This window comes from Nerophis ophidion, linkage group LG20, assembly GCF_033978795.1.
Source record: "Nerophis ophidion isolate RoL-2023_Sa linkage group LG20, RoL_Noph_v1.0, whole genome shotgun sequence".
NCBI classification, from domain to species: Eukaryota; Metazoa; Chordata; class Actinopteri; order Syngnathiformes; family Syngnathidae; genus Nerophis; species Nerophis ophidion.
In genome coordinates, this window is record NC_084630.1 from 43,628,883 (window position 1) to 43,655,877 (window position 26,995).

Genomic DNA, 26,995 nt, shown 5'->3' on the forward strand with positions numbered 1-26,995 from the left:
CTTGGGAATCAACTCAGTATTATTCTTCCTCCAAACACGACGAGTTGAGTTTATACCAAAAAGTTCTATTTTGGTTTCATCTGACCACATGACATTCTCCCAATCCTCTGATGTATCATCCATGTGCTCTCTGGCAAACTTCAGACGGGCCTGGACATGCACTGGCTTAAGCAGGGGGACACGTCTGGCACTGCAGGATTTGATTCCCTGTCGGCGTAGTGTGTTACTGATAGTAACCTTTGTTACTTTGGTCCCAGCAGGTCATTCACCAGGTCCACCCGTGTGGTTCTGTGATTTTTGCTCACCGTTCTCATGATCATTTTGACCCCACGGGATGAGATCTTGCGTGGAACCCCAGATCGAAGGAGATTATCAGTGGTCTAGTATGTCTTCCATTGTCTGATAATTGCTCCCACAGTTGATTTTTTCACACCAAGCTGCTTGCCTATCGTAGATTCACTCTTACAAGTCTGGTGCAGGTCTACAATTCTTTTCCTGGTGTCCTTCGACAGCTCTTTGGTCTTGGCCATAGTTGAGTTTGGAGTCTGACTGTTGAGGCTGTGGAAAGGTGTCTTTTATACAGATAACGAGTTCAAACGAGTGCCACTACTACAGGTAACGAGTGGAGGACAGAAGAGCTTCTTAAAGAAGAAGTTACAGGTCTGTGAGAGCCAGAGATCTTCCTTGTTTGAAGTGACCAAATACTTATTTTCCACCATGATTTAAAAATAAATTATTTAAAATTCCTACAATGTGAATTCCTGGATTTTTTTTCACATTCTGTCTCTCACAGTTGAAGTGTACCCATGATGAAAATTACAGACCTCTGTCATCATTTTAAGTGGGAGAACTTGCACAATCGCTGGCTGACTAAATACTTTTTTGCCCCACTGTACACCGAATACAGGCCCTGCGATGAGGTGGCGACTTGTCCAGGGTTTACCCCGCCTTCCGCTCGATTGTAAGATTGTAACGTTTTGTTTTTGCTCGCAATTTATTTCAAGAAAAACATTTTTTTTGTAGCGAGCTCTGCACCTAATAGTGACCAGTAACCTGTTTTGAAAAGGTTTTTATTATAATTTATATACCAATTATTACAAACCCCGTTTCCATAAGTGTTGGGAAATTGTGTTAGATGTAAATATAAACAGAATACAATGATTTGCAAATCATTTTCAAGCCATATTCAGTTGAATATGCTACAAAGACAACATATTTGATGTTAAAACTGATACTTTTTTTTTTTGCAAATCATTAACTTAAGAATTTGATGCCATGAACACGTGACAAAGAAGTTGGGAAAAGTGGCAATAAATACTGATAAAGTTGAGGAATGCTCATCAAACACTTATTTGGAACATGCCACAGGTGTGCAGGCTAATTGGGAACAGGTGGGTGCCATGATTGGGTATGAAAACAGCTTCCCAAAAAATGCTCAGTCTTTCACAAGAAAGGATGGGGCGAGGTACACCCCTTTGTCCACAACTGTGTGAGCAAATAGTCAAACAGTTTAAGAACAACATTTCTCAAAGGGACATTGCAAGAAATTTAGGGATTTCAACATCTACGGTCCATAATATCATCAAAAGGTTCAGAGAATCTGGAGAAATCACTCCACGTAAGCGGCATGGCCGGAAACCAACATTGAATGACCGTGACCTTCGATCCCTCAAACGGCACTGTATCAAAAACCGACATCAATCTCTAAAGGATATCACCACATGGGCTCAGGAACACTTCAGAAAACCACTTTCACCAAATACAGTTCGTCGCTACATCTGTAAGTGCAAGTTAAAGCTCTACTATGCAAAGCGAACTTCCAGAAACGCCGCCGGCTTCACTGGGCCCGAGATCATCTAAGATGGACTGATGCAAAGTGGAAAAGTGTTCTATGGTCTGACGAGTCCACATTTCAAATTGTTTTTGGAAATATTCCACATCGTGTCAACCATCCAGACTGTTATCGACACAAAGTTCAAAAGCCAGCATGTGTGATGGTATGGGGGTGTATTAGTGCCCAAGGCATGGGTAACTTACACATCTGTGAAGGCACCATTAATGCTGAAAGGTACAGACAGGTGTTGGAACAACATATGCTGCCATCTAAGCGCCGTCTTTTTCATGGACGCCCCCGCTTATTTCAGCAAGACAATGCCAAGCCACATTCAGCACGTGTTACAACAGCATGGCTTCGTAACAAAAAAAGTGCGGGTACTTTCCCGGCCCACCTTCAGTCCAGACCTGTCTCCCATCGAAAATGTGTGGCGCATTACGAAGTGTAAAATACGACAGCGGAGACCCCGGACTGTTGAACGACTGAAGCTCTACATAAAACAAGAATGGGAAAGAATTCCACTTTCAAAGCTTCAATAATTAGTTTCCTCAGTTCCCAAACGTTTATTGATTCTTGTTAAAAGAAAAGGTGGCGCAGTGGGAGAGTGGCCGTGCGCGACCCGAGGGTCCCTGGTTCAAGTCCCACCTAGTACCAACCTCGTCACGTCCGTTGTCCTGAGCAAGACACTTCACCCTTGCTCCTGATGGGTGCTGGTTGGCGCCTTGCATGGCAGCTCCCTCCATCAGTGTGTGAATGTGTGTGTGAATGGGTAAATGTGGAAGTAGTGTCAAAGCGCTTTGAGTACCTTGAAGGTAGAAAAGCGCTATACAAGTACAACCCATTTATCATTTATTTAACACAGTGGTGAGCATGCCCTTTCCCAACTACTTTGGTACGTGTTGCAGCCATGAAATTCTAAATTATTTGCAAAAAAAAAAAGTTTGAGTTTGAAAAACAAATATCTTGTCTTTGTAGTGCATTCAATTAAATATGGGTTGAAAATCATTTGCAAATCATTGTATTCCGTTCATATTTACATCTAACATGATTTCCCAACTCATATGGAAACGGGGTTTGTATATTGTGATAATCAATTTAAATAGAGAATCATTTCTGAATCATATTGTCACCCAAGAATCAGATTGACTCATGAAGTGTTGTATAAGATCAACATTCCCAATGTTCCCCCCCCCCTTCCCCAAATTGAATACTTTTGAAACTGGATATGTATTTATTCGTATTAAACCACTGTTTGACTTGCCAACAACAGCATACTGAAAACAATCACTTGATTATCAAAACAAATGAGTAAAATGAGCTGTACAACAATTTAAAAACAGAGAAACAAGTGCAACTTATCATGGGGTGATCCACCTGACCGGGTCTCTTACCTGGGTCCAAGAAATGAATGTGGGAAAAGCTATAGGCACACATGCTCAAATGTTATTTACATTTAAAACAACACTAAATTTGCCCTAGTGTGTGAATGTTGTCTGTCTATCTGTGTTGGCCCTGCGATGAGGTGGCGACTTGTCCAGGGTGTACACCGCCTTCCACCCAAATGCAGCTGATATAGGCTCCAGCACCCACCGCGACCCCAAAAGGGAGAAGCGGGAGAAAATGGGTGGATGGATGTTCACATTTTGTTACAATTATAAACTATAAGGGCTACACCAATGTTGAAAAAAATCCTTGTATAAAAGATGTGTCAAATACAAAAAACTCCTGATCTTGTAAACTGTTAGTGGGCATCAACTACATTCACGCAGTGTTTCCACAAAGTAGCAATGTAAAGAAGTATTTGGTCATCTTGCTGGGAAACAAACAATGAAATACAGTCGTCAAAGTTTTAGAACGGATTCACGGTGGAAGAGGGGTTAGTGCGTCTGCCTCACAATACGAAGGTCCTGCAGACCTGGGTTCAAATCCAGGCTCGGGATCTTTCTGTGTGGAGTTTGCATGTTCTCCCCGTGAATGCGTGGGTTCCCTCCGGGTACTCCGGCTTCCTCCCACTTCCAAAGACATGCACCTGGGGATAGGTTGATTGGCAACACTAAAAATGGTCCCTAGTGTGTGAATGTGAGTGTGAATGTTGTCTGTCTATCTGTGTTGGCCCTGTGATGAGGTGGCGACTTGTCCAGGGTGTACCCCGCCTTCCGCCCGATTGTAGCTGAGATAGGCGCCAGCGCCCCCCGCGACCCCGAAAGGGAATAAGCGGTAGAAAATGGATGGATGGAAGTTTTAGAACCACAGCATTGCGCAACACTGAAGTACCCTCCACTACGGTACATAGCGAAAAAAAATATGAAGAAGGCAAATTTGTTTACAAACATTTAGTGTATAGTAATAGAGCTTTGTTTATAGAATAAATATTTGTGTTTCATCTTGCTGTTCTTCTTTGAGTGATGGAATTAACATGACCCAGCTCTCCACTTGTTTCATCCTTAACCACAGTGTTTTTGTTTGTTCTGAGAGCGGGAGAAGACGAGGTTTGAGCTTTTATCCGCTTTGCAGGAGAGTTCTGGTGAGCGGAGGGGCAGCTATGCTGGTTCAGACACACGGAGCACAGAGGGTTAGTTGGAAGGCAAACCTGCTGTCCAAAGCCCACCAAAAGCCAATTGATCTCACTCCACAGCTCCCTGCAAAAGGAAGCATCAGAACAAGGTGATGAATAGAAATGCGTATTTTTTTCTATAATGAATATAGTATAATCTTTACGGATCATATTGCGTATGTCAGCAAAAATTTTGCACTGCTGTTACCGTGGTAACCACTCTTCGAGGGCTTTGCGTGTCTTTTCCGGGTTCTTGGTAGCCTTCCTGAGCCAGCCAAGTCGGTTTGAGATACGATGCACGTGTGTGTCCACGCCTGGGAGATCACAGATGACTAAGAAGGCTGCAAATATGGAGGAACTATTACAAATATAAGATTTACTCATATAGGTGCCAGACTTAAATGGAAATGGCACTTACAGTCGTGGTCAAAAGTTTACATACACTTGTGAAGGACATAATGTCATGGCTGTCTTGATTTTCCAATCATTTCTACAACTCTTATTTTTTTGTGATAGAGTGATTGGAGCACATACTTGTTGGTCACAAAAAACATTCATGAAGTTTGGTTCTTATATAAATTTAAAATGGGTCTACTGAAAATGTGACCAAATCTGCCGGCTCAAAAGTCAATCAATCAATCAATGTTTATTTATATAGCCCCAAATCACAAATGTCTCAAAGGACTGCACAAATCATTACGACTACAACATCCTCGGAAGAACCCACAAAAGGGCAAGGAAAACTCACACCCAGTGGGCAGGGAGAATTCCCATCCAGTGGGACGCCAGTGACAATGCTGACTATGAGAAACCTTGGAGAGGACCTCAGATGTGGGCAACCCCCCCCCTCTAGGGGACCGAAAGCAATGGATGTCGAGCGGGTCTAACATGATACTGTGAAAGTTCAATCCATAGTGGCTCCAAGACAGCAGTGAGAGTCCCGTCCACAGGAAACCATCTCAAGCGGATCAGCAGCGTAGAGATGTCCCCAACCGATACAGGCGAGCGGTCCATCCTGGGTCCCGACAAGCGGTCCATCCTGGGTCTCGACTCTGGACAGTCAGTACTTCATCCATGGTCATCGGACCGGACCCCCTCCACAAGGGAGGGGGGGACATAGGAGAAAGAAAAGAAGCGGCAGATCAACTGGTCTAAAAAGGAGGTCTATTTAAAGGCTAGAGTATACAGATGAGTTTTAATATGAGACTTAAATGCTTCTACTGAGGTGGCATCTCGAACTGTTACCGGGAGGGCATTCCAGAGTACTGGAGCCCGAACGGAAAACGCTCTATAGCCCGCAGACTTTTTTTGAGCTCTAGGAATCACTAATAAGCCGGAGTCTTTTGAACGCAGATTTCTTGCCGGGACATACGGTACAATACAATCAGCAAGATAGGCTGGAGTATACATACAGCAATGTTAATATTTGCTTACGTGTCCCTTGGCAAGTTTTACTGCAATAAGGCGCTTTTGGTGGCCATCCACAAGCTTCTGGTTGAATTTTTGACCACTTCTGTTAAAAATTTTTTTTGGTGCAGTTCAGCTAAATGTATTAGTTTTCTGACATGTACTTGTTTCTTCAGCATTGTTCACACATTCAAGTCTGGACTTCGGGGAGGCCATTCTAAAACCTTAATTCTGGCCTGATTTAGCCATTCCTTTACCACTTGATGTGTTTGGGGTCATTGTATTGTTGGAACACCCAACTGTACCCAAGACCAAACCTCTGGGCTGATGATTTTAGGTTTTCCTGAAGATGTTGGAGGAAATCCCCCTCTTTAATTGTCCCATTTACTCTCTGTAAAACACCAGTTCCATTGGCAGCAAAACAGGCATAGGGAATAATACTACCACCACCATGCTTGAAAGTAGGTGTGGTGTTCCTGGGATTAACGGCCTCACCCTTTCTCCTCCAAACATATTGCTGGGTATTGTGGCAAAAGAGCTCAATTTTTGTTTCATCTGACCACAGAACTTTTCTCAAAAAAAGGTATTGTCTTTGTCCATGTGAGGTCAAATGAAACAAATATTGAGCTGTTTGACCACAATACCCAGCAATATGTTTGGAGGAGGAAAAGTGAGGCCTTTAATCCCAGGAACACAATGGGTAAAAGATCCTTCTAGATCATAAATTATGCCTCTGTTGGTCAACTTTGACATTCAACATAGTGGTGGCAAAAAAGACACGAAAAGATAATTGTTTGTGCCCACCCTTTTTTTTAATCTGTTTGAAGATTATGATTAATTCTTCATCTAAACTGGAAGATATAAACATCTCATCAGTCTGCATCCCAGTGAGAGCAGATATTGTACAATACGTAATTATTTTATTATGTTTTGTAGTTTGTTGTTTAGCTTTTAGCAATAGTGCTGCTCGCTGGATCTGCTATCACTCAGCTTTTAAAACTTGACGCTCATCTTCCTTATATTCAGGCTAAAAATAAAAGTGTATATATATATATATATATGTATATATATATATATATATATATATATATATATATATATGTATATATATATATGTATATATGTATATATATGTATATATATGTATATATATATATATATATATGTATGTATGTATGTATATGTGTATGTATATATATATATATGTGTATGTATGTATGTATATATATATATATATATATATGTATGTATATATAATTTGTCCCAAAGTAATAGTTGTTAGGTCTTATGAAGTCTGCCATGATTTGTAATAGTTTTTGAAGACGTTGTGATGCGCATGTGAAATGAGTGCGTATAAAATACGTAATTATTGCGTTTTTTATGAAGGTGCCTATTACTACATGACATATATACTTACAGTATTTATATAAAACATTGATGGAGGCGTTTGAATGTTTTAGAGAGCTTTATAGGTGGACTAGAGTGACCACCATTACCTCCGTTGTTTGTTCTTGTCTTACGTAAGGATTATGGATGATAGACAAAATATAAAATTCCCCTTCAAAGATACTGTACTATTTGGAGTTTTAAATGTGAACTTACTTTGCATTACCTTTTCATAAAAAGCATTCCAGCTTGCCGGTGCAGCGCAAATGTAAAATAATGAACCTAAAGAAATAATGTATATAACAATGAAGCATTAGCATGACATCCATTTGTTTTGAGTTTTTTATTTATTTTATTTTTTTTACCAAGAGCCAATGAATCAAAGTGTCAATTATCAGCAATGTGGATCAAGTGGTTGGTCATGTTGGCACGTGGAATGACATTGAATTTTGAACTAAGATTTTTTTATTTTAACAGTGGTATTACTAATATAAGTTATACATATCCAGTACAGTATTGTATAGTGGGAGTGTCAAACTCATGTTCACTGGGGCCCACATCGCAGTTATGCCCTCAATAACAGTGACTAATTAATGAATATAAATGTATAAGGATCCACCTCATGATATTATTACACAATTGCCTATGCATTTGATTGTTATATTATTTTACATGAAATAAAAATGAGATAGGCTCCAGCACTCCCCGTGGCACCCAAAAGGGACGAGTGGTAGAAAATAGATGGATGGAAAATCTGTAGATTTTACGGTATAAAATAGCAGCTCTGTCGCCAGAATTTTACCAGAATTCACAGTGGTTTTTACAGCATATTACTGTACATGTAAAACAAGTTTCACTGTTTTTTTAAGGTAAAATTCCGGCAACAACTAGGTTTTTTACCCAGTGAAATCTACATTTGTTGTTCTTACAGTGTATTCTGTAAATGGGAAAACGATAATACTGGCTCAGTGGATACAATTTTACTGTAAAAAACAAACAAACAATAAATCGCCTTCAAGTCAATCTGTAACATGAATGGAAAAAAATCCTGAAGGAAATAATGTAAAGTGAATCCAATCCATGAGAAATTATTTCCTATTACTATTTATTAACGCCAGCATATAACCCCAGTTTGCACTGGCTCCATGTTCATTTTAGAATTGATTTGAAAACATTGCTGTTTGTAAATCTTTACATGGACTGGCACCTCAATATATCTCGGACCTCATCCAAATTTACATCCCTGCGCGCGCTCTGAGGTCCGAGAGCCAGCTCCAGCTCGTGGTGCCCAAGACCAGACTTAAGACCAGGGGAGACAGGGCCTTCTCTGTGGTCGGCCCCAAGCTCTGGAACACTCTGCCCCTCCATGTTCAAACTGCTTCCACAGTGGAGTGTTTTAAGTCTCGTCTTAAGACCCACTTTTATTCTTTGGCTTTTAACACTACGTGAGTTGTGTGGTCCTCTGTTGTCCTGTGTTTTTTATACAATTTGATTTCTATTTTACTGTTTTAATTGCTTTTACCCTTTAAAATTGTTTTTAATCATATTTATTTTATATTGTTTTTATATTTATTTTTTTGTTTTTATTCAGTCATTGGTGGAGCATAATATTGTTTTTAACATGGCTGTGCAGCACTTTGGAAACGTTCTTGTTTAATTGTGCTATATAAATAAAGTGGATTGGATTGGATTGGTGATGTTTTAAGAGGCACTGTAACATTTCTAACTGTCATTTATGTACAAACAGAAGTTAAACTATATTAATAAAGACATATATTGTAGATAACCGGAAGGTATTTGCGGGGCGATACTGTCACCTGGTGGTGTATGATTGGTGCCTTTGGAATTAGGTTTGTACTGCTTAATGAGTGAATTAACATTAGCATGCCTGTTGTGAGACATTTATAGTTAATGGTTTTGCTTATGTTGTATTGAGTAAACAGCCTCTTTTAAAGAAGATGCACAAAACTAAAGACATGAATTACTGGAATCCAGTTAAAATCAACGTATTTGGTTCAAAGTCAGAACATTCTTGACTTTACCTTGATTGTTAAATTTTGAACAAAGAGACCTTGCCAACACGACATTGCACAGACATGGCAGGAAGGATGGGATTGTTGGTTCGCAGCACACATATATTGTAATCACATTGAGAAAAACAGGTGGTTTGTCAAACTTGACAGATATCTACCCAAACTAGACTTGAGGCATTGGTCATGTATAGATTTTGACCCTATATGGCACAGTTTCCTTGTGACTTCAAGGGGTGTATGCTTACTCTGCCATGTGTGTTTGTCCATATGTAGCTTCAGTATTTGTTCCCCTTAGCAAATATTGTAGCTAAATAGAAATGTATCCTATCAGGGGGTGTATCCTATCAGCCCCCCTGCTTTAGATGCTGACTGACTGAAGTTACACCTCGCTGAGGTCATGCAGTTTGATGGTTTGAACTCCAAAGTTTGAAGCTTGAGGCATATATTTATTTTTTTACATATTTTCGGTTGAAGCCATTATATTTTGACTTGTTGTGTGTTAGAAGTTCCATTGTATTTTTCCAGCCTACCCGTTGTTTTTAAGGGGCTACATTTAATGAATGGCTATGTGTTCCTACCTATACCAGACACCTGGTCCCAGGCAATGTCCATAGCCAGGTGAGCCATCTTTGGTCCAACCCCTGGGAGACGGACAAGCCCCTCAACGCTGTCTGGGATGTCCCCTCCAAAGTCCTTCACAAGCATGGCTGCTGTCAGCTTCAGGAACTTGACTTTGTTCTACGGAGTGATGGTGCGACAAAAGAATGCGAGAAGGTGGAAGCATGATTTCTAAACAATAACTTTTAAAGTGTCATTTGTGGTATTACCCTCCAGAAGCCGACTGGGTAGATGAGTTTTCCCAAAGTGTCATCATCAGTAGATAGAATTTTCTCCGCAGTGCAGCCGTGCGTTCGAAGCCTCTGCATAGCAGCCGCCGTCACCTGATCTTTAGTCTGACTGGACAGCATCAGCGACACCAACACCTGGAAACGTTGCACCTGCGTCACACAAAGTGGGCGTTCTTTTAGGAAATCATCACAAGTAACTTTCTAGAGAATATTTCAACACCTACATTAGCTGGAGCCTCTGCGTCGTAGCTCTTCTCTGCTCCCATGTGATCCACCGGAGCATCGCGATTGCTCCTCATGTTACGGATGAACCCCAACTGTTTCTGCCAATCAGGAGGCTGCCAGTGTTCTGCCTTTGCTGGCGCTGCACCTTCATCATACTCCACCTTAATCTGTCTCCGCCTGCGGCCATGTGAGGATGATGGAGGAACGTCCGTTTCCAGTTTTGGCAGAACGGTTGCCAACTGGAAGAGATCCTGGCTTCCATCTGATAACAGAGAACAAGGAATCACAATAACGCAGTTGTGCATGTATAATGTAAAATGTATTTCACTTATTTGTCATCTATTGGTGATTACCTACTGTGCTGTATTCAACCTTAGCTCTGGAAAAAACTCCACCAGCTGCCATCGGTTATTATTTTTTGGTAATTTAGGGGATTAGTCCAATTTCTAATTGGTAATAAACAGGAAGTGACACTGTCGTTTAAAAACAAATGCTAGTGGCATGATCTTTGATTGATGGCGATTTTTATAGTTCAAAATACCACATACAACAAGCTTTCACTGTTATGCTGATGACACCCAACTCTACATGCCCCTACAGCTGACCAACACGCCGGATTGTAGTCACCTGGGGGCGTGTCTTAATGAAATTAAACAATGGATGTCTGCTAACTTTTTGCAACTCAACGCAAAGAAAACGGATATGCTGAGTATCGGTCCTGCTATACACCGACACCTATTTAATATTACCACTTTAACATTTGACAACCAAACAATTAAACAAGGCGACGCTGTAAAGAATCTGGGTATTACCTTTGCCCCAACTCTCTCCTTTGAGTCACACATTAAGAGTGTTACTAAGAGAGCCTTCTTTCATCTCCGTAATATTGCTGAATTTTCTTCCATTTTGTCCATCAGTGACGCTGAGATCATTGTTCATGCGTTTGTTACGTCTCATCTCGATTACTGCAACATATTATTTTCGGGTCTCCCCATGTCTAGCATTAAAAGATTACAGTTGGTACAAAATGTGGCTGCTAGACTTTTGACAAGAACAAGAAAGTTTGATCATATTACGCCTATACTGTATGTACCTTTATATACATATATACATACATATATACCTATACTGTATATACCTTTATATACATATATACATACATATATACCTATACTGGCTCACCTGCACTGGCTTCCTGGGCTTAAGATGTGACTTTAAGGTTTTACTACTTACGTATAAAATACTACACGGTCTAGCTCCATCCTATCTTGCAGGTTGTATTGTACCATATGTCCCGGCAAGAAATCGGCGTTCAAAGAACTCCGGCTTTTTAGTGATTTTCAGAGCCCTAAAAACGTCTGCGGGCTATGAAGCGTTTTTTTATTCAGGCTCCAGTACTCTGGAATGCCCTCCCAGTAACAGTTAGAGATGCTACCTCAGTAGAAACATTTAAGTGCCATCTTAAAACTCATTTGCATACTCAAGCCTTTAAATATACCCTCCTTTTTAGACCAGTTGATCTGCTTTTTTTTTTTTTTTGTTCTGACCCCTTCTCCTGCATGGAGAGGTTATTAAGTGAATAGCTGTTCAAAATCGGGACCCGGGGTGGACCACTCATCTGTGCATCAGTTGATGACGTCTATGCTCTGCTGACCTGTTTCCACTCAAGATGATCTCTTGCTGGCCCCACTATGGACTGGACTCTCACACTATTAACTAGATCCACTATGGACTGGACTCTCACACTATTAACTAGATCCACTATGGACTGGACTCTCATACTATTAACTAGATCCACTATGGACTGGACTCTCACACTATTAACTAGATCCACTATGGACTGGACTCTCACACTATTATGTTAGATCCACTATGTACTGGACTCTCACTATTATGTTAGATCCACTATGGACTGGACTCTCACTATTATGTTAGATCCACTATGGACTGGACTCTCACTATTATGTTAGATCCACTATGGACTGGACTCTCACTATTATGTTAGATCCACTATGGACTGGACTCTCACACTATTATGTTAGATCCACTATGGACTGGACTCTCACACTATTAACTAGATCCACTATGGACTGGACTCTCACACTATTAACTAGATCCACTATGGACTGGACTCTCATACTATTAACTAGATCCACTCGACATCCATTGCACCCTACATCTGCGGTCCCTTCCAAGGTTTCTCATTGTATCCCAATGGGTTGAGTTTTTCCTTGCCCTGATGTGGGATCTGAGCCGACGATGTCGTTGTGGCTTGTGCAGCCCTTTGAGACACTTGTGATTTAGGGCTATATTAAATCTGGTCAGGATGCCACCCGAACGCCTCCCTAGGGAGGTATTTTGGGCACGTCCAACCGGTAGGAGGCCACGGGAAGACCCAGGACACGTTGGGAAGACTATGTCTCCCGGCTGGCCTGGGAACGCCTCGGGATCCCTTGGGAAGTGTTGGACGAAGTGGCTGGGGAGGGGGAAGTCTGGGTTTCAGGGGACGGCGTGGCGAAGTTGGTAGAGTGGCTGTGCCAGCAATCTGAGGGTTATTGGTTCAATCCCCCCCTTCTACCATCCTAGTCACGTCCGTTGTGTCCTTGGGCAAGACACTTCACCCTTGCTCCTGATGGGTCCTGGTGAGCGCCTTGCATGGCAGCTCCCGCCGTCAGTGTGTGAATGTGTGTGTGAATGGGCGAATGTGGAAATACAGTCAAAGCGCTTTGGGCTCCTTAAAAAGGGGTAGAAAAGCGCTATACAAGTACAACCCATTTACCATTTACTTAGGCTGCTGCCCCCGCGACCCAACCTCGGATAAGCGGAAGAAGATGGATGGATAAATAAACTTTGATTGATTGATTAAAAAATGGTATCCAAGTGTCAAAATATAAGGGCAACCACACGCTTAGTAAGTGTTAAGAGTAAACAATAATATAATTAAAAACACAAATGTAGCAAGGGGTCTTGGTGGAAACAAATACCAGGTGTTGATAAGCAGACTCTCGCCTCCTCCTCTTCTATTTTCACAGCATTCACGTTCCTTCGCTTCCTCAGTCCGGATAGGAGAGATACAGCAGCGGTGGATGTGTCTATCTGCCTACATCTTCGAGTGACAACCGTCCTGTTTTGTGAAAAATACGGAGAAGTCATCCTGAAACGCAACAACATAACACATCCGGAATAAGAAGCATGGCCTTGCGGAACTAATGTATTGGTCCTGTTTGGAGGGGGACGGGAAAAAAAGTTACAACCGTTATCTAATAAACATAAAATACCACGTTTAAATTAAGAAAATGAATCAACATTCTTACTATTCACTACAGTGTATATGTTTTATTAGTAGTTTTCCAGCATAAATACAAATTGATAAGCGTCCAGGGTGTACGAAACCTTCCGCCCGATTGTAGCTGAGATAGGCGCTAGCGCCCCCCGCGACCCCGAAAGGGAATAAGCGGTAGTAAATGGATGAATGGATGGAAACTACATTTCCCATAAGTGATTGCGGCAAACGTGTTTTTGCCGGAAGTCTGCCTGTCAGACCGTCGGAGGTGTGGAGGCATAGCGCAGGACTGTGCTCGCTGCACATTTCGCCTCCAGCAGCGTGCGTGTAGGCCTATTCCGGTCTCATAGCTGCGGCTGAATGAAACCTACATGCACTCACATTTAACAAGGTGAGAGACGTGCGATAAGAGGGGGAGGAGGAGTTTTGAGTTCAGTTCGCAGTGCCAGTCAAGGAATGCTAGCCAGCAGCGTTAAAGCTAACGGAGCACAGCAGCAGCGCCATTATGTATTTATCCTACTTCAGCCTTCTTTGTAATGTTTAGTCTGCACCATGGCCAGGGTTTTACGTCTGGAACTAGTTTGCGACGGGATGGAGTCGTTTAACTTGAACACATAAGTTGTTTGCGCCCACTGTTCTTCTAATGTGACAAAGTTTTAAATGGAAGGGTGAATTGTGTTTCCCATCACACGCTTAACATTTGCCTTTTTTAATAGCGCGATATTTTTGGGCCATATTGCGATATACGATATATACAGTGGGGCAAAAAAGTATTTAGTCAGCCACCGATTGTGCAAGTTCTCCCACTTAAAATGATGACATCCATCCATCCATCCATTTTCTACCGCTTATTCCCTTTTGGGGTCGCGGGGGGCGCTGGCGCCTATCTCAGCTACAATCGGGCGGAAGGCGGGGTACACCCTGGACAAGTCGCCACCTCATCGCAGGGCCAACACAGATAGACAGACAACATTCACACTCACATTCACACACTAGGGCCAATTTAGTGTTGCCAATCAACCTATCCCCAGGTGCATGTCTTTGGAAGTGGGAGGAAGCCGGAGCACCCGGAGGGAACCCACGCATTCACGGGGAGAACATGCAAACTCCACACAGAAAGATCCCGAGCCTGGATTTGAACCCAGGACTGCAGGACCTTCGTATTGTGAGGCAGACGCACTAACCCCTCTGCCACCGTGAAGCCCTAAAATGATGACAGAGGTCTGTAATTTTCATCATAGGTACACTTCAACTCTGAGAGACAGAATGTTGAAAAAAAAATCCAGGAATTCACATTGTAGTAATTTTTAAGAATTTATTTGTAAATTATGGTCGAAAACAAGTATTTGGTCAACCATTCAAAGCTCTCACTGATAGGAAGTTTTAGCTCTAAATCTCACAATACATGGCCCCATTCATTCTTTCCTTAACTCGTCCTGTCCCCTTAGCGGAAAAGACGGCCCCAAAGCATGATGTTTCCACCCCCATGCTTCACAGTAGGTATGGTGTTCTTGGGATGCAACTCAGTATTATTCTTCCTCCAAACACGACGAGTTGAGTTTATACCAAAAAGTTCTATTTTGGTTTCATCTGACCACATGGCATTCTCCCAATCCTCTGCTGTATCAATTTGTCATGTTTGGAGGAAGAAGAATACTGAGCTGCATCCCAAGAACACCACACCTACTGTGAAGCATGGGGGTGGAAGCATCATGCTTTGGGGCTGTTTTTCTGCTAAGGGGACAGGACGATTGATCCGTGTTAAGGAAAGAATGAATGGGATCATGTATTGTGTGATTTTGAGCCGAAACCTCCTTCCATCAGTGAGAGCTTTGAATGGTTGACCAAATACTTATTTTCCACCATAATTTACAAATAAATTCTTTAAAATTCCTACAATGTGAATTCCTGGATTTTTTTTTCACATTCTGTCTCTCACAGTTGAAGTGTACCTATGATGAAAATTACAGACCTCTGTCATCATTTTAAGTGGGAGAACTTGCACAATCGCTGGCTGACTAAATACTTTTTTGCCCCTCTGTATTACGATATTTTGCCTTGGCCTTGAATGAACACTTGATGCATATAATCACAGCAGTATGATGATTCTATGTGTATACATTACAACATTCTTCTTAATACTGCATTAATATATGCTTCTTTTAAACTTTCAGGCAGAGAGGGAAATCACAACTAAGTCAATTGACCAAAAGTGTATTTATTAAAGTTGTTAAGCAATGGCAGAAACATTCAAGTCATTTCCAAAACATAAAGTGCAAGATTGTCAGAGACATTTTAAGTGTCAAATAAAAATGAGCTGCATAATAGGAAATCAAATAGTATTCGTCCTTCACTATGTGGTATGTTACTAAGGTTATGAAATTCTCTGCATTCTCTAGCAAGTGAGTTTTCAAATGATGCTACATATTAGCAGTAATGCTACTTTTTATAGCAACGCTTTTTCCCCCCACACTTGACAAATTACGGTTGTCCGTTTGACATATTCCCACTTGAAGCTGAACCACCGCCAGATGATGGAAACCCTGCTGTTTTTATTGGGATTTACCGTATTTCCTTGAATTGCCGCCGGGGCGCTAATGAATTTAAAACCTCTTCTTACTCCTGCGCTTACCAAAGGCATGCGGTAAAAGTAAGCATGCGCTAAATATTTTAAAACCTCTTCTAACTCCGGCACTTACCAAAGGCATGCAGTAAAAAATTGAGTGTGATGTAAGCTTGGACCTTAAATCCTACTGAATAGCTCTTAATCTTCTTCCCTTTATGCGATTTCTGATTTCTGGTATTGAAATCAGCCATTTTTAAAATGATGACAGGGGAAGTGTCACTTGTGACGTCACAAGTTTGACCAGGCGGAAATACTAAGCATGCGCTGATTATTTTGCGAAGCGAGTTTGACCCGGCAGTAATTCAAGGCAGGCGCATACTATATGCCCTGCGGCAATTCAAGGAAATACCGTAAGTCTTCCTTCAGTTGTTACCAGATCCGCACCTTCTTTCTCTCGTACGGCTACGTTGGCAGCTAACGTAGCCCCGTATGCTACCTCTCTGCTCTGCGAGTGTGTGTTCGTATGTGACGTATGACGTGACAGTATGGGATGTATGTAAGAATGTGCGCCTGCTTGTCTGTGAGAAGGAAAGACTAAAGTGTACGTCCGCTGCTAAAAGCAACTGCGTGAGAACGCATACTCGAATATTACGATATAGTCATTTTCTATATCGCACAGAGACAAACCCGCGATATATCGTATATATCGATATATCGCCCAGCCCTACATTTGTGTTTAGGTTTTGGCTGGACTTTTGCGTCTCTTTAAAAAAGTTACTACAATTCATATAATCCATCCATCCATCCATTGTCTACCGCTTATTACCTTTTTGGGGTGGCGGGGGGCGCTGGCGCCTATCTCAGCTACAATCGGGCGGAAGGCGGGGTACACCCTGGACAAGTCGCCACCTCGTCCTTTGAATAAAAATGGCATCTTTTAGTGACTAACATGTTGAAAAATATCGCCTGTCGTGTGATGTGGATAAAAAGTGTGCTGCAAAACAGAGGATGCTAAGTAAGCCAATGTCATTTCAATTTGTCTTTACACAGGCTTCCATTCTCGCTTGTCCACGACACAAGGCTTGGCCATGAATAAACAACCAAGCAAGGAGAGTTTGAAGGACAAGGTGAAGGGGATCTTTGGACTGGGACCCCCACGTCCTCCCAGCAAACAGAGTGACCACAAGCCATCTGAGTTCATCATTACAACTGATATCATCAAGGTACAGTGCCCTCCAAAAGTATTGGAACAGTGATGAGTCCGATTTCTTTATTTTTGTTGTAGACAGAAAACATTTGGGCTTGACATCAAAAGATGAACATGTACGGAGCCCCTAAAGCAGGGGCCGGGAACCTTTTTGGCTGAGAGAGCCATGAAAGCCAAATATTTAAAAATGTATTTCCCTGAGAGACATATATTTTTAACACTGAATACAACTAATTGCATGCATTTTTAAGTAAGACCAACATTTTTAGAGTACAATAAGTATTCTATTCTTTCTAATAACATTGTTATTCTGAAACTAACTAAATAAATAAAGTACTTCTTACCATAAATGCGACTTCTTGAACAGGTGCGGTAGAAAACGACTGGACGGATTAAAATGCATAAGAATGTTTTATATTTTGAACGTTACTTTTAACACTGTGATTACCTGCGGAATTATTCATTACTTATTGTGTTAAGCAATGTCAGCTAAGATTTATCTGAGAGCCAGATGCAGTCAACAAAAGAGCCACATCTGGCTCGAAAGCCATAGGTTCCCTACCCCTGCCCTAAAGGGACATGGAGGGAAAAATACTTTTTGCGAGATCTCGCAAAAGATTTTTTCCTATGTCAGTGAACCGGAAGTAAAACAGACAAAGCGATGGAGGAGCCTACCCATCATCCGTGGGAGAGGTTTATTGATTTCTACTTCAGTATTGGCCTAACATGTAAAAACATCATATCATATATTATGGTCCCATGATGGGTAAGCTCCGGCATGCTCCCGCTCCTCCATTGCGATGTCTGTTTCACTTCCGGTTCACTATTGCAGTGTCTGTTTTACTTCCGGTTCACTGACATAGGAAAAAAAACTTTTGTGAGATCTGGCAAAAAGTATGGCGAGATTTGGCCAAAAAGGTATGGCGAGATCTGGCCAAAAAGGTATGGCGAGATCTGGCCAGAAAAGTATGGCGAGATCTGGCCAGAAAAGTATGGCGAGATCTGGCCAAAAAAGTATGGCGAGATCAGGCCAAAAAGTATAAACATCCATGTCACTTTAGGGGCTCTGTAAATATCAATCAATCAATCAATGTTTACTTATATAGCCCTAAATCACTAGTGTCTCAAAGGGCTGCACAAACCACCACGACATCCTCGGTAGGCCCACATAAGGGCAAGGAAAACTCACACCCAGTGGGACATTGGTGACAATAATGACCCAGTGGGATGTCGGTGACAATGATGACTAAGAGAACCTTAGAGAGGAGGAAAGCAATGGATGTCGAGCGGGTCTAACATGATACTGTGAAAGTTCAATCCACAATGGAAACAACGCAGTCGCGAGAGTCCAGTCCAAAGAGGATCCAAGACACAGCAGCGAGAGTCCCGTTCACATATGGGACAAGAGATCAACATATCCGCTTTTATTTCCAGGTATCTACACCTGGATCTGATACACAACTTGGAAAATAGCACCTTTTGTTTAAACATACCCATTTTTCATGAGAGCAAAAGTATTGGAACATGTGACTGACAGGTGTGTTTTGTTGCCCAGGTGTTTCCCAATTACATTGATTATTCAAACAATAAATAGCACTGCATGTCTGAGCTCAGTTTCAGATTGGAGAGGATAGGTTTTGCCTGTGCAGACTGCATTTAGTGGTGGAACCAACATGAAAACCAGAGAGTGGTCTATAGGTGAAAAAGAAGCAATTGTGAATCTGAGAGAAGATGGACAATCAATCAGAGCCATTGCACAAACATTGGCCATAGCCAGTACAATCATTTGGAATGTCCTTAAGAAGAAAGAAACCACTGGTGTACTAGGCAACATATGTGGAACAGGTAGACCAAGGAAAACATCAGCAGTTGATGTCAGAAACATTGTGAGAGCTATAAAGAAAGTCCCTAAAACAACTGTTAGTGATATCAGCAACAACCTCCAGAAGGCAGGAGTGAAAATATCAGTCTTTTGTTCAGAAGACTTCATGAACATAAGTACAGAGGCTACACCAGAAGATGCAAACCACTCATTAGCAAGAAGAATAGGAAGACCAGGCTGGAATTTGCCAAAAGGTACAGAGATGAGCCTCAAAAATTCTGGGAAAAAGTTTCATGGACCGATGAAACAAAGATTAACTTCTTCCAAAGTAATGGAAAGGCAAACGTTTGGAGAAAGAAAGGATCTGCTCACGATCCCAAACTTATAAGCTCATCTGTGAAACACGGCGGAGGTAATGTCATGGCTTCTGGGACGGCCTCTTTCATCTTCATTGATGATATAACACATGATGGCTGCCCAAAATGAACTCAGAAGTCTACAGAAACATTTTGTCAGCTTACTTGAAAAAAGAAGCAACCAAACTGATTTGGAGATCCTTCATCATGCAGCAAGATAACGACCAAAACAACAAACGAGTTCATCAAGGGCAGGAAGTGGAAGGTTTTACACTGGCCAAGTCAGTCTGCAGACTTAAACATAATAGAGCATGCATTTTACCTGCTGAAGGGAGTAACCCCCAAAAATAAACAACAACTGAAAGAGGCTGCGATGAAAGCCTGGAAAAGCATCACAAAAGAAGAATGCCAAAGTTTGGTGATGTCAATGAGTCACAGGCTTGATGCACTTATTGAAAGCAAAGGATTTGCAACTAAATATTAAGTCTTATTCACTTTAAATTATTTTAGTTTTATATGTTCCAATACTTTTGCTCACCTAAAAATGTTGTGTGCCATTACAAAGAATGCTATCTTCTAAGTTGTGTATCAGATCCAGATGTACATACCTGGAGATAAAACCTGAAATGTTGATCTCTTGTCTCATATTCAACTTCTGATGTCAAACCGAAATGTTTTCAGTCTACAACAAAACAAAGGAATTGGCCTCACTGTTCCAATACTTTTGGAGGGCACTGTAGATTTAATACAAATATTGTAGCACCACCCTTTGTGCTGTGTGTAAAATCTCCCGCTGCCCTTTTTTAGGAGCTCCACCCAGAATGTGGACTAAGTAACCGTATTCGCACAATGAATCATGTTTGTGATCTTGCCAAAACGAAAAGATTTGAGGAGGTAAGTATGTTCATAACGTGTGTGACGTATGATGCATACTTGTGTTCAAAACGATGTATGTTTCCCAGCATGCGGTCGATGCAGTGTGGAAAGCTGTGGACGACATGCTATCACAGGAGCAGCCACCAGAAGCCAGACATGCTGTCCTGCAGCTACTCAGGGCCATTATACAAGGACAGGTAGATCCATACAACCTAAACAAATACATTCAACATTTCAGAGACTTGATGAAAGAAAAAATCATGTTTTTCGGAAGGGTGAGCGACTCGGGCCCCTGAGAGCCTACTTTTTCAGGGTGATCAGAGACTATCAACCCTGCAATGAAGACCTTTCTGATAGACTGGAAGTCTTTAAGGCTTTGACTGAGAATGGGAAGGACATCACATACCTTGAGGAGGACATAGGTGACTCTTTTTAAAGGAACCCAGTTAAAGCGTATCAGCTGTTTTTTTGTCTTAACTTGTCTCTTCTTCCTCAGCTCGCTTTGTCCTGTTGTGGATGGACATAGGTCTCACGTCCGACTTTCTTCACGTTCTTGTCAATCTGGTGAAATTTAACAGCTGCTACTTGGACCAAAATGTCTCCATCATGGTCCAGTGAGTCGAACAGCGAATGAAAACAAACTGTACGAGTCTGTTGTTTTGCTAAGATTGTAGTCTTTCTGCAGGAAAATCTGTCTTCTGTGCAACAGAACAACCTCTTCATCAGATATAGAGGTAGGTTATTTGATATGTGTATAGGTCCATTTAGGCTATAAAATAAAATAACTAAAATAAACTAAAACTAAAATAACTAAATAACTGGGCTTCACGGTGGCAGAGGGGTTAGTGCGTCTGCCTCACAATACGAAGTTCCTGCAGTCCTGGGTTCAAATCCAGGCTCGAGATCTTTCTGTGTGGAGTTTGCATGTTCTCCCCGTGAATGCGTGGGTTCCCTCCGGGTACTCCGGCTTCCTCCCACTTCCAAAGACATGCACCTGGGGATAGGTTGATTGGCAACACTAAATTGGCCCTAGTGTGTGAATGTGAGTGTGAATGTTGTCTGTCTGTCTGTGTTGGCCCTGCGATGAGGTGGCGACTTGTCCAGGGTGTACCCCGCCTTCCGCCCGATTGTAGCTGAGATAGGCGCCAGCGCCCCCCGCGACCCCGAAAGGGAATAAGCGGTAGAAAATGGATGGATGGATGGATAAAATAACTATTCATGCTATTAAACAATTGTTTTTGCATCCAATGAATTCATTTAAAAATGGGAAATTTCAGTTTTTAAATGATTAGTTACAGGAGAAATTGTATTCTTGCATCAGTCATACATGTTTAAAAACCTTAGCAGATCCTAATTTAATTGTGTTAACAAAGATGTTAATTGGTTTATATATTTTAAATTTGTTATTTTTAAAATGTTTATATTTTAATGATTTTAGAAACTCTTTTAATTCAACATTTCTAATTCTGTGTTAAATGTGCTCCTTGTGTGTTGGTATGTTCCAGGTGGCACTCCAAGTCCTTGACGCGGTGGTGTGTTACAACTGTCTACCCTCAGACTCGCTCACCGTTTTTATAATTACCCTCTGTCGCACAGTGAACGTAAAAGAATTTTGTGAATCCTGCTGGAAGGTACGCAGAGGGTTCTCTTTGTGGAAGAACGTTATACCCGACCGCATGCGCTAATCTGTTTACCTTGTGATGTTTTAATTTTATTTTCCAGTTGATGAGGAAAGTGCTGGGAACTCATCTTGGCCACAGTGCCATTTACACCATGTGCCGCATAATGGAGGAAAGGTCTGTTATATTGTAGATTGAACTGGTTCTATTCTCCTATGCCATCTTACTTCCTGCCATGTCTATTAGGGTGTATATGGAAGATGCACCGTTGTTGAGAGGAGCTGTGTTCTTTGTTGGAATGGCGCTGTGGGGAGCGCACAGGCTCCCTGCACTCAAAAACACCCCTACACTGGTTCTGCCATCTTTTTACAAGGTAAACCATATGGAACTCTAGTTGGTTGTCTTTAGTCATCACAGTCAAAATGCTCCAAATTGTTACCAATATGTTTATTGTGTTAGTAGTTTGCGTTGGTGTAGAACTCTACATTTTGTAATGAAGGCTGTTTCTACTTTTTGGTTGCTATTTGAGGAGGGTAACTTGTTCAAGACTAAGCTTGTTAAAGGGAGCCTGATGTTGAGGAGCAGTTCCTTTCAAAGGGGCCGTTTAAAAGACTGGCTTATTATTATTATTATTATTATTTTTTTTTATCCCAACTTATTTTTTTTATCAAGAAAATAATCACAGTTAATAATAAATCTAGCAGTTATAAGATAAGATGAGGATCAGAATAGTTTACATTTACAACACCATATTGGTAGTAATTATTTTTGTTGTCATTGTAAGCGTTCCATAAAGTGGTGCTACATCCCCATACTTGACAGTAATTGTACTATTTTGAATGTTCTCTCCCCTAAACAAGTTTGGGACACAAGAACATTTTAACAATACATTTGTGTTGTGGTTTGTGCAGCCCTTTGAGACACTAGTGATTTAGGGCTATATAAGTACACATTGATTGATTGATTGATAAGTAAGAATGAATCAATCAATCAATGTTTATTTATATAGCCCTGAATCACAAGTGCCTCAAAGGGCTGCACAAACCACAACGACATCCTCGGCAGGACCCACATAAGGGCAAGGAAAAACTCACCCTAGTGGGACGTCGACCATGATGACTATGAGAAACCTTGTAGAGGACCACATGTGGGCACCCCCCCCACCCCCACTCCCCACTCCCCACTCCCCACTCACCAAGGGACGGAGAGTAATGAATGACGAGCGGATCTAACATGATATTGTGAAAGTCCAATCCATAGTGGATCTAACGTAACCGTGAGAATAAAGTCCAAAGTGAATCCAATATAGTAGCGAGAGTCCCATCCAAAGTGGAGCCAGCAGGAAACCATCCCAAGCGGAGGCAACTCAACAGCGCAGAGATGTCCCCAAACGATACACAGGCGAGCGGTCCATAGAATAAAATGCTGTTTCCTTAGACTCTGACTTCATTATCTCCTTCAGTTGCTAGCCAGGTGGCACGTGGGCAATTGCCAAAGCTGGATCTGCATGAAAAAATATCTCTCAACTTCAAATCTATTCTCATTGTTCATTTGAAACAGCCATTGAAAAGACTTGATTCGGTCGCGAATGTCTCATCTTTACAACATATTAAGAAAAGTTTTCTCAGTATGATGCATTAATGGAGGAACAATCCTCCATACTACAAATAGAGACAACACGGTTGTTACCATTTGCTGTCTACCATTCAGGCCATGTCATGTGCAAATGAGGTGGTGTCCTATGAAATTGTCCTCTCCATTACCCGACTGATCAAGAAGTACGGCAAGGAGCTTCAGGTTGTCACGTGGGACATCCTGCTGGGAATCATAGAGCGCCTGTTGCAGCAGATTCAGGTGCTTGCAAATACTCACACACTCACACAAACCAGTCCTTTTTAAACCAGAATACCAGTTTTATAACCCTCTGTCATTATCCCCCGATACTGTAGGCAATAGGCAGTGCTGAATTGAAAACCATAGTGTATGAGCTGTTGACAACAGTGGAAGAGCTGTATGAGCAGAATGGTTATCATGGTTCCACAGAGAAGTTCTTCAGTCTGGTGGAGAAGTGTGCTGACAAAAGACCTGTTAGTCTATCACTTTTTTTCATCCTATTGCCAGCAGGTTTTTCTGTATTGCTCATCCTGTTCCTTTGTGTGAAAGGATGCATCGGTGCTGACGCTTATCTCATACCGGGCGCAGTCCATTCAGCCTGCCAAGGATGGCTGGATTCAGAGCCTTCACCGCCTCATGGAGAAATTTTTCAGGTAGGATGAACCCATTTTGTTTGTCTTCAAATCTCCCTGTATTTGCGGCACACTATGTAAATATGCTGTGTCGTTAATTGTTCCGGTTCACTATCTCCGTAAAGGAATGAGAGTCGTAGTGTGATCAGGATCAAAGTGCTTCATATCCTGTCATTTGTTCTAAGTACCAACCGTCAGCTGTATGAGGTTCGTAGACTGTCTCATCTTGGTGTTTTTTTTTGGAAAATATGTTAATTTCGTTTTTTCCTTTTTTAGGATGAATTGATAGAAATGGTAGTCATCCCCCAACTAAGTGGGATAGCTGAAGACCGAGACCTTGCTGTAAGAAAACAGGCTACCCAGCTCCTGGTGGACCTGGGTGAGGGCTGTAACACCCACCACTTCACTAGCTTGCTAGACATCATTGAGCGGGTATGAGTACATCAAGTAACATTGCTTGGCCCACAGTTCATATCTTGTGGGTTCTGAGAGATACCTCGTATGTTGGTGGTGCCTTTTTTGCTAGGTGGCCAGCCGTTCTCTGGTGTGTTCAGGACTTGTGGAGGTTTCAGAGAGGGAGTCTATAGCAGAGTCTCCCATGGAAGATGTTAGGACTGCTATACTGGGACTACTTGAGATTCTTCAGGTAACCCACAACCAATTTAACAATAGATGGAAATTGTGTAAAAATATCATTGTGTTTTAATAATAAAAAAAAAAAATCATATTATAATTAGACATTTGGAATTGGATACCTCAACTTATGAGTACCTTAACTTTGTTGGAAATACAAGCGGTCTCTTGGCTTTTTATTATAAGTTGTGAATATAGTTTCTTACAAACCTCCCCGCCCCTAGAAGACATTGGAAATTTGAATGAAAAACTCTGAACTGCTTTGTGTGCGAATTCTGTTATAAATAAACTTCTCTTGCCAAAGATTATAGTCTGCTGGAAGATGTAACTGCTTTACATTATTATATTACGTCATAAAACTGCTGTAATTGTTTGTACTGCTATTTTATTGTTTTTCCAACAATATTTTTTTTATGTAGTAGTTTGTTTTTCTTTTTAAAGGTAGTTAATGAACATCAACCTAACTTAATAACATGAACTTAATAACCATGTCCGTGTGTATGTTTTCTCCATCTCTCGCTTTCAAACAGGGTGCAAGAGCACTCACTTTTTACATCGCTCTCAGCACCTCAGCGTGTTAATTCAATAGCAGAATTAAATTACCAGAGTGAATCCTCTTGTCAGTCGCCTCCAATCTTTATCACTGTGGGCGCAGGCGGGACAACTAGCTTACACACAGGACGTACGAACAGAACCTCGCTATTTGCGACTCGCTGGTGAGAAGCACTGCACGGTATCACAATTTAGAAGGGAAAAAGATGAGTGCAAAGCCAAATGTCCAGTGTGGAAATATTTTGGTTTTAATAGTCAGCAAATTGAGTACATCAACACGGTAATAACATGAAAATATGCCCAGAAAACCACAACAAAGCAAACCAATCGACTCAGTTTTTCCAACCCTGGGAAAAACTGCACTTTAAGATCGTCAAGATCTTTGGTAACAGTGATTAAAATAGGGAGTACATTTTATTATTATTATTGTTTAGTTTTTTATGATAAGTTACAATAACAGTAAAAAAAATCTAATGAGAAATCAGTTTTTATCGTTTCAAAGAAATACTTGCATTATGTTTCGTGTGCCCTCATGTGACCCGAGGGGGACAAGCGGTAAAAAATGATAGGTTGATTGGCAACACTAAATTGTCCCTAGTGTGTGAATGTGAGTGTGAATGTTGTCTGTCTATCTGTGTTGGCCCTGCGATGAGGTGGCGACTTGTCAAGGATGTACCCCGCCTTCCGCCCGATTGTATCTGAGATAGGCGCCGGCGCCCCCCGCGACCACAAAAAGGGAATAAGCGGTAGAGGATGGATGGATGGATGGATGGATGGTTTCATTATTGGTAAATTTATTCTCAAAATAAAGCTGACAATAATATCATTTATCTGCAATAATTTGTGGGACAATATATAAGCATGTTATTTGTTAAAATTTTAGTGTTTTTGGGGGACCATTGATTTCAAGTAATTTCAATGGGCGTGGATGAGTTAAGAGTTCAGTTATTGAACAAATTTAGCTTGTAAACTGAGGTACAAATGTTTTTTTTAATATAATGCTGCCAAAATATGTCATATATTTTATATATATGTTTAGCATTTTTATTGTTAACTGAACTGTTAACTGCAATAGATGGACACAATTACATTTACAGTTTGACAATCCTTTCTTGATTTTGCCATAATGATATAGTCTTTACAAAGAAGGTATGTGTGTGAATTGAATAAGATAGGTACAATAAAGTTCTATGAACTGTTTTCACTTCAGAGTAAGCTCTACAGTCTACCAGCCAGCCATGCCACACGTGTGTATGAGTTGCTGATCAATCATCTGCAGCTCCACTATAAGAGCAAGTACTGTTCGGCCATTAGCTCAAGCATCAGACTAAAGGTAAGCGCACAAGAAAGTGGGATTCTGTGAGAGAAACTGGAGTGCTCTCACTTTTTTATTTTTCGCACAACACACCTTTCTCCCTCAGGTCTTTGAATTTCTGCTGATGATGCGAGCAGACTCGCTTCATCGAGTTGGGGTCCCCAATAAAGATGGCATCATAAGATTCAGCCCTTATTGCCACTGTGACTCAGGGTCTGCCGTGCACATTTACA

General features: G+C 41.3%; 2 protein-coding genes across 10 annotated transcripts in view; one reads left to right on the forward strand and one right to left on the reverse strand.

Annotated features, from left to right (window-relative positions):
• tsc2 (TSC complex subunit 2) overlaps positions 1 to 26,995 on the forward strand; it is a 103,386-nt gene that overhangs the window by 45,979 nt on the left and 30,412 nt on the right. For 4 of the 8 annotated variants that reach the window (XM_061881309.1, XM_061881310.1, XM_061881311.1 and 1 more), the window contains exons 1-18: positions 13,799 to 13,961; positions 17,187 to 17,359; positions 20,329 to 20,415; positions 20,484 to 20,594; positions 20,672 to 20,819; positions 20,894 to 21,011; positions 21,083 to 21,131; positions 21,903 to 22,028; positions 22,120 to 22,193; positions 22,263 to 22,389; positions 23,727 to 23,870; positions 23,966 to 24,103; positions 24,180 to 24,283; positions 24,388 to 24,469; positions 24,539 to 24,694; positions 24,789 to 24,908; positions 26,658 to 26,780; positions 26,869 to 26,975. In XM_061881309.1, the coding sequence (XP_061737293.1) occupies positions 17,225 to 17,359; positions 20,329 to 20,415; positions 20,484 to 20,594; positions 20,672 to 20,819; positions 20,894 to 21,011; positions 21,083 to 21,131; positions 21,903 to 22,028; positions 22,120 to 22,193; positions 22,263 to 22,389; positions 23,727 to 23,870; positions 23,966 to 24,103; positions 24,180 to 24,283; positions 24,388 to 24,469; positions 24,539 to 24,694; positions 24,789 to 24,908; positions 26,658 to 26,780; positions 26,869 to 26,975 (1,949 nt within the window). In that variant the 5' untranslated portion in view covers positions 13,799 to 13,961; positions 17,187 to 17,224. Of the gene's footprint in view, positions 1 to 4,348; positions 4,499 to 13,797; positions 13,962 to 17,186; positions 17,360 to 20,328; positions 20,416 to 20,483; positions 20,595 to 20,671; positions 20,820 to 20,893; positions 21,012 to 21,082; positions 21,132 to 21,902; positions 22,029 to 22,119; positions 22,194 to 22,262; positions 22,390 to 23,726; positions 23,871 to 23,965; positions 24,104 to 24,179; positions 24,284 to 24,387; positions 24,470 to 24,538; positions 24,695 to 24,788; positions 24,909 to 26,657; positions 26,781 to 26,868; positions 26,976 to 26,995 lie in introns of those variants that run through there. The other 4 variants (XM_061881306.1, XM_061881307.1, XM_061881305.1 and 1 more) reach the window with 2 other exon arrangements.
• On the reverse strand, positions 4,153 to 13,693 carry nthl1 (nth-like DNA glycosylase 1). Of its 2 annotated transcripts, none has more exons than XM_061881315.1 (6): positions 13,272 to 13,693; positions 10,287 to 10,549; positions 10,042 to 10,212; positions 9,793 to 9,952; positions 4,597 to 4,729; positions 4,153 to 4,473 (listed from the first exon to the last, which is right to left on the reverse strand). In XM_061881315.1, the coding sequence occupies exons 1-6, from the start codon at positions 13,456 to 13,458 to the stop codon at positions 4,215 to 4,217; spliced, it is 1,173 nt and encodes a 390-aa protein (XP_061737299.1). In that variant the 5' UTR covers positions 13,459 to 13,693; the 3' UTR covers positions 4,153 to 4,214. The 2 variants fall into 2 exon arrangements, with proteins under 2 accessions (XP_061737299.1, XP_061737300.1); XM_061881316.1 differs by having other exon boundaries at positions 4,597 to 4,702; positions 13,272 to 13,691.

Coding starts and splice junctions, on each gene's coding strand:
- nthl1 (XM_061881315.1), bottom strand. CDS start 13,458: ATGTTGTTGCGTTTCAGGATGACTTCTCCGTATTTTTCACAAAACAGG. Junction 10,550..13,271: donor AGTCTGCTTATCAACACCTG/GTATTTGTTTCC, acceptor CTCTGTTATCAG/ATGGAAGCCAGGATCTCTTC. Junction 9,953..10,041: donor ACCCAGTCGGCTTCTGGAGG/GTAATACCACAA, acceptor ATCACTCCGTAG/AACAAAGTCAAGTTCCTGAA.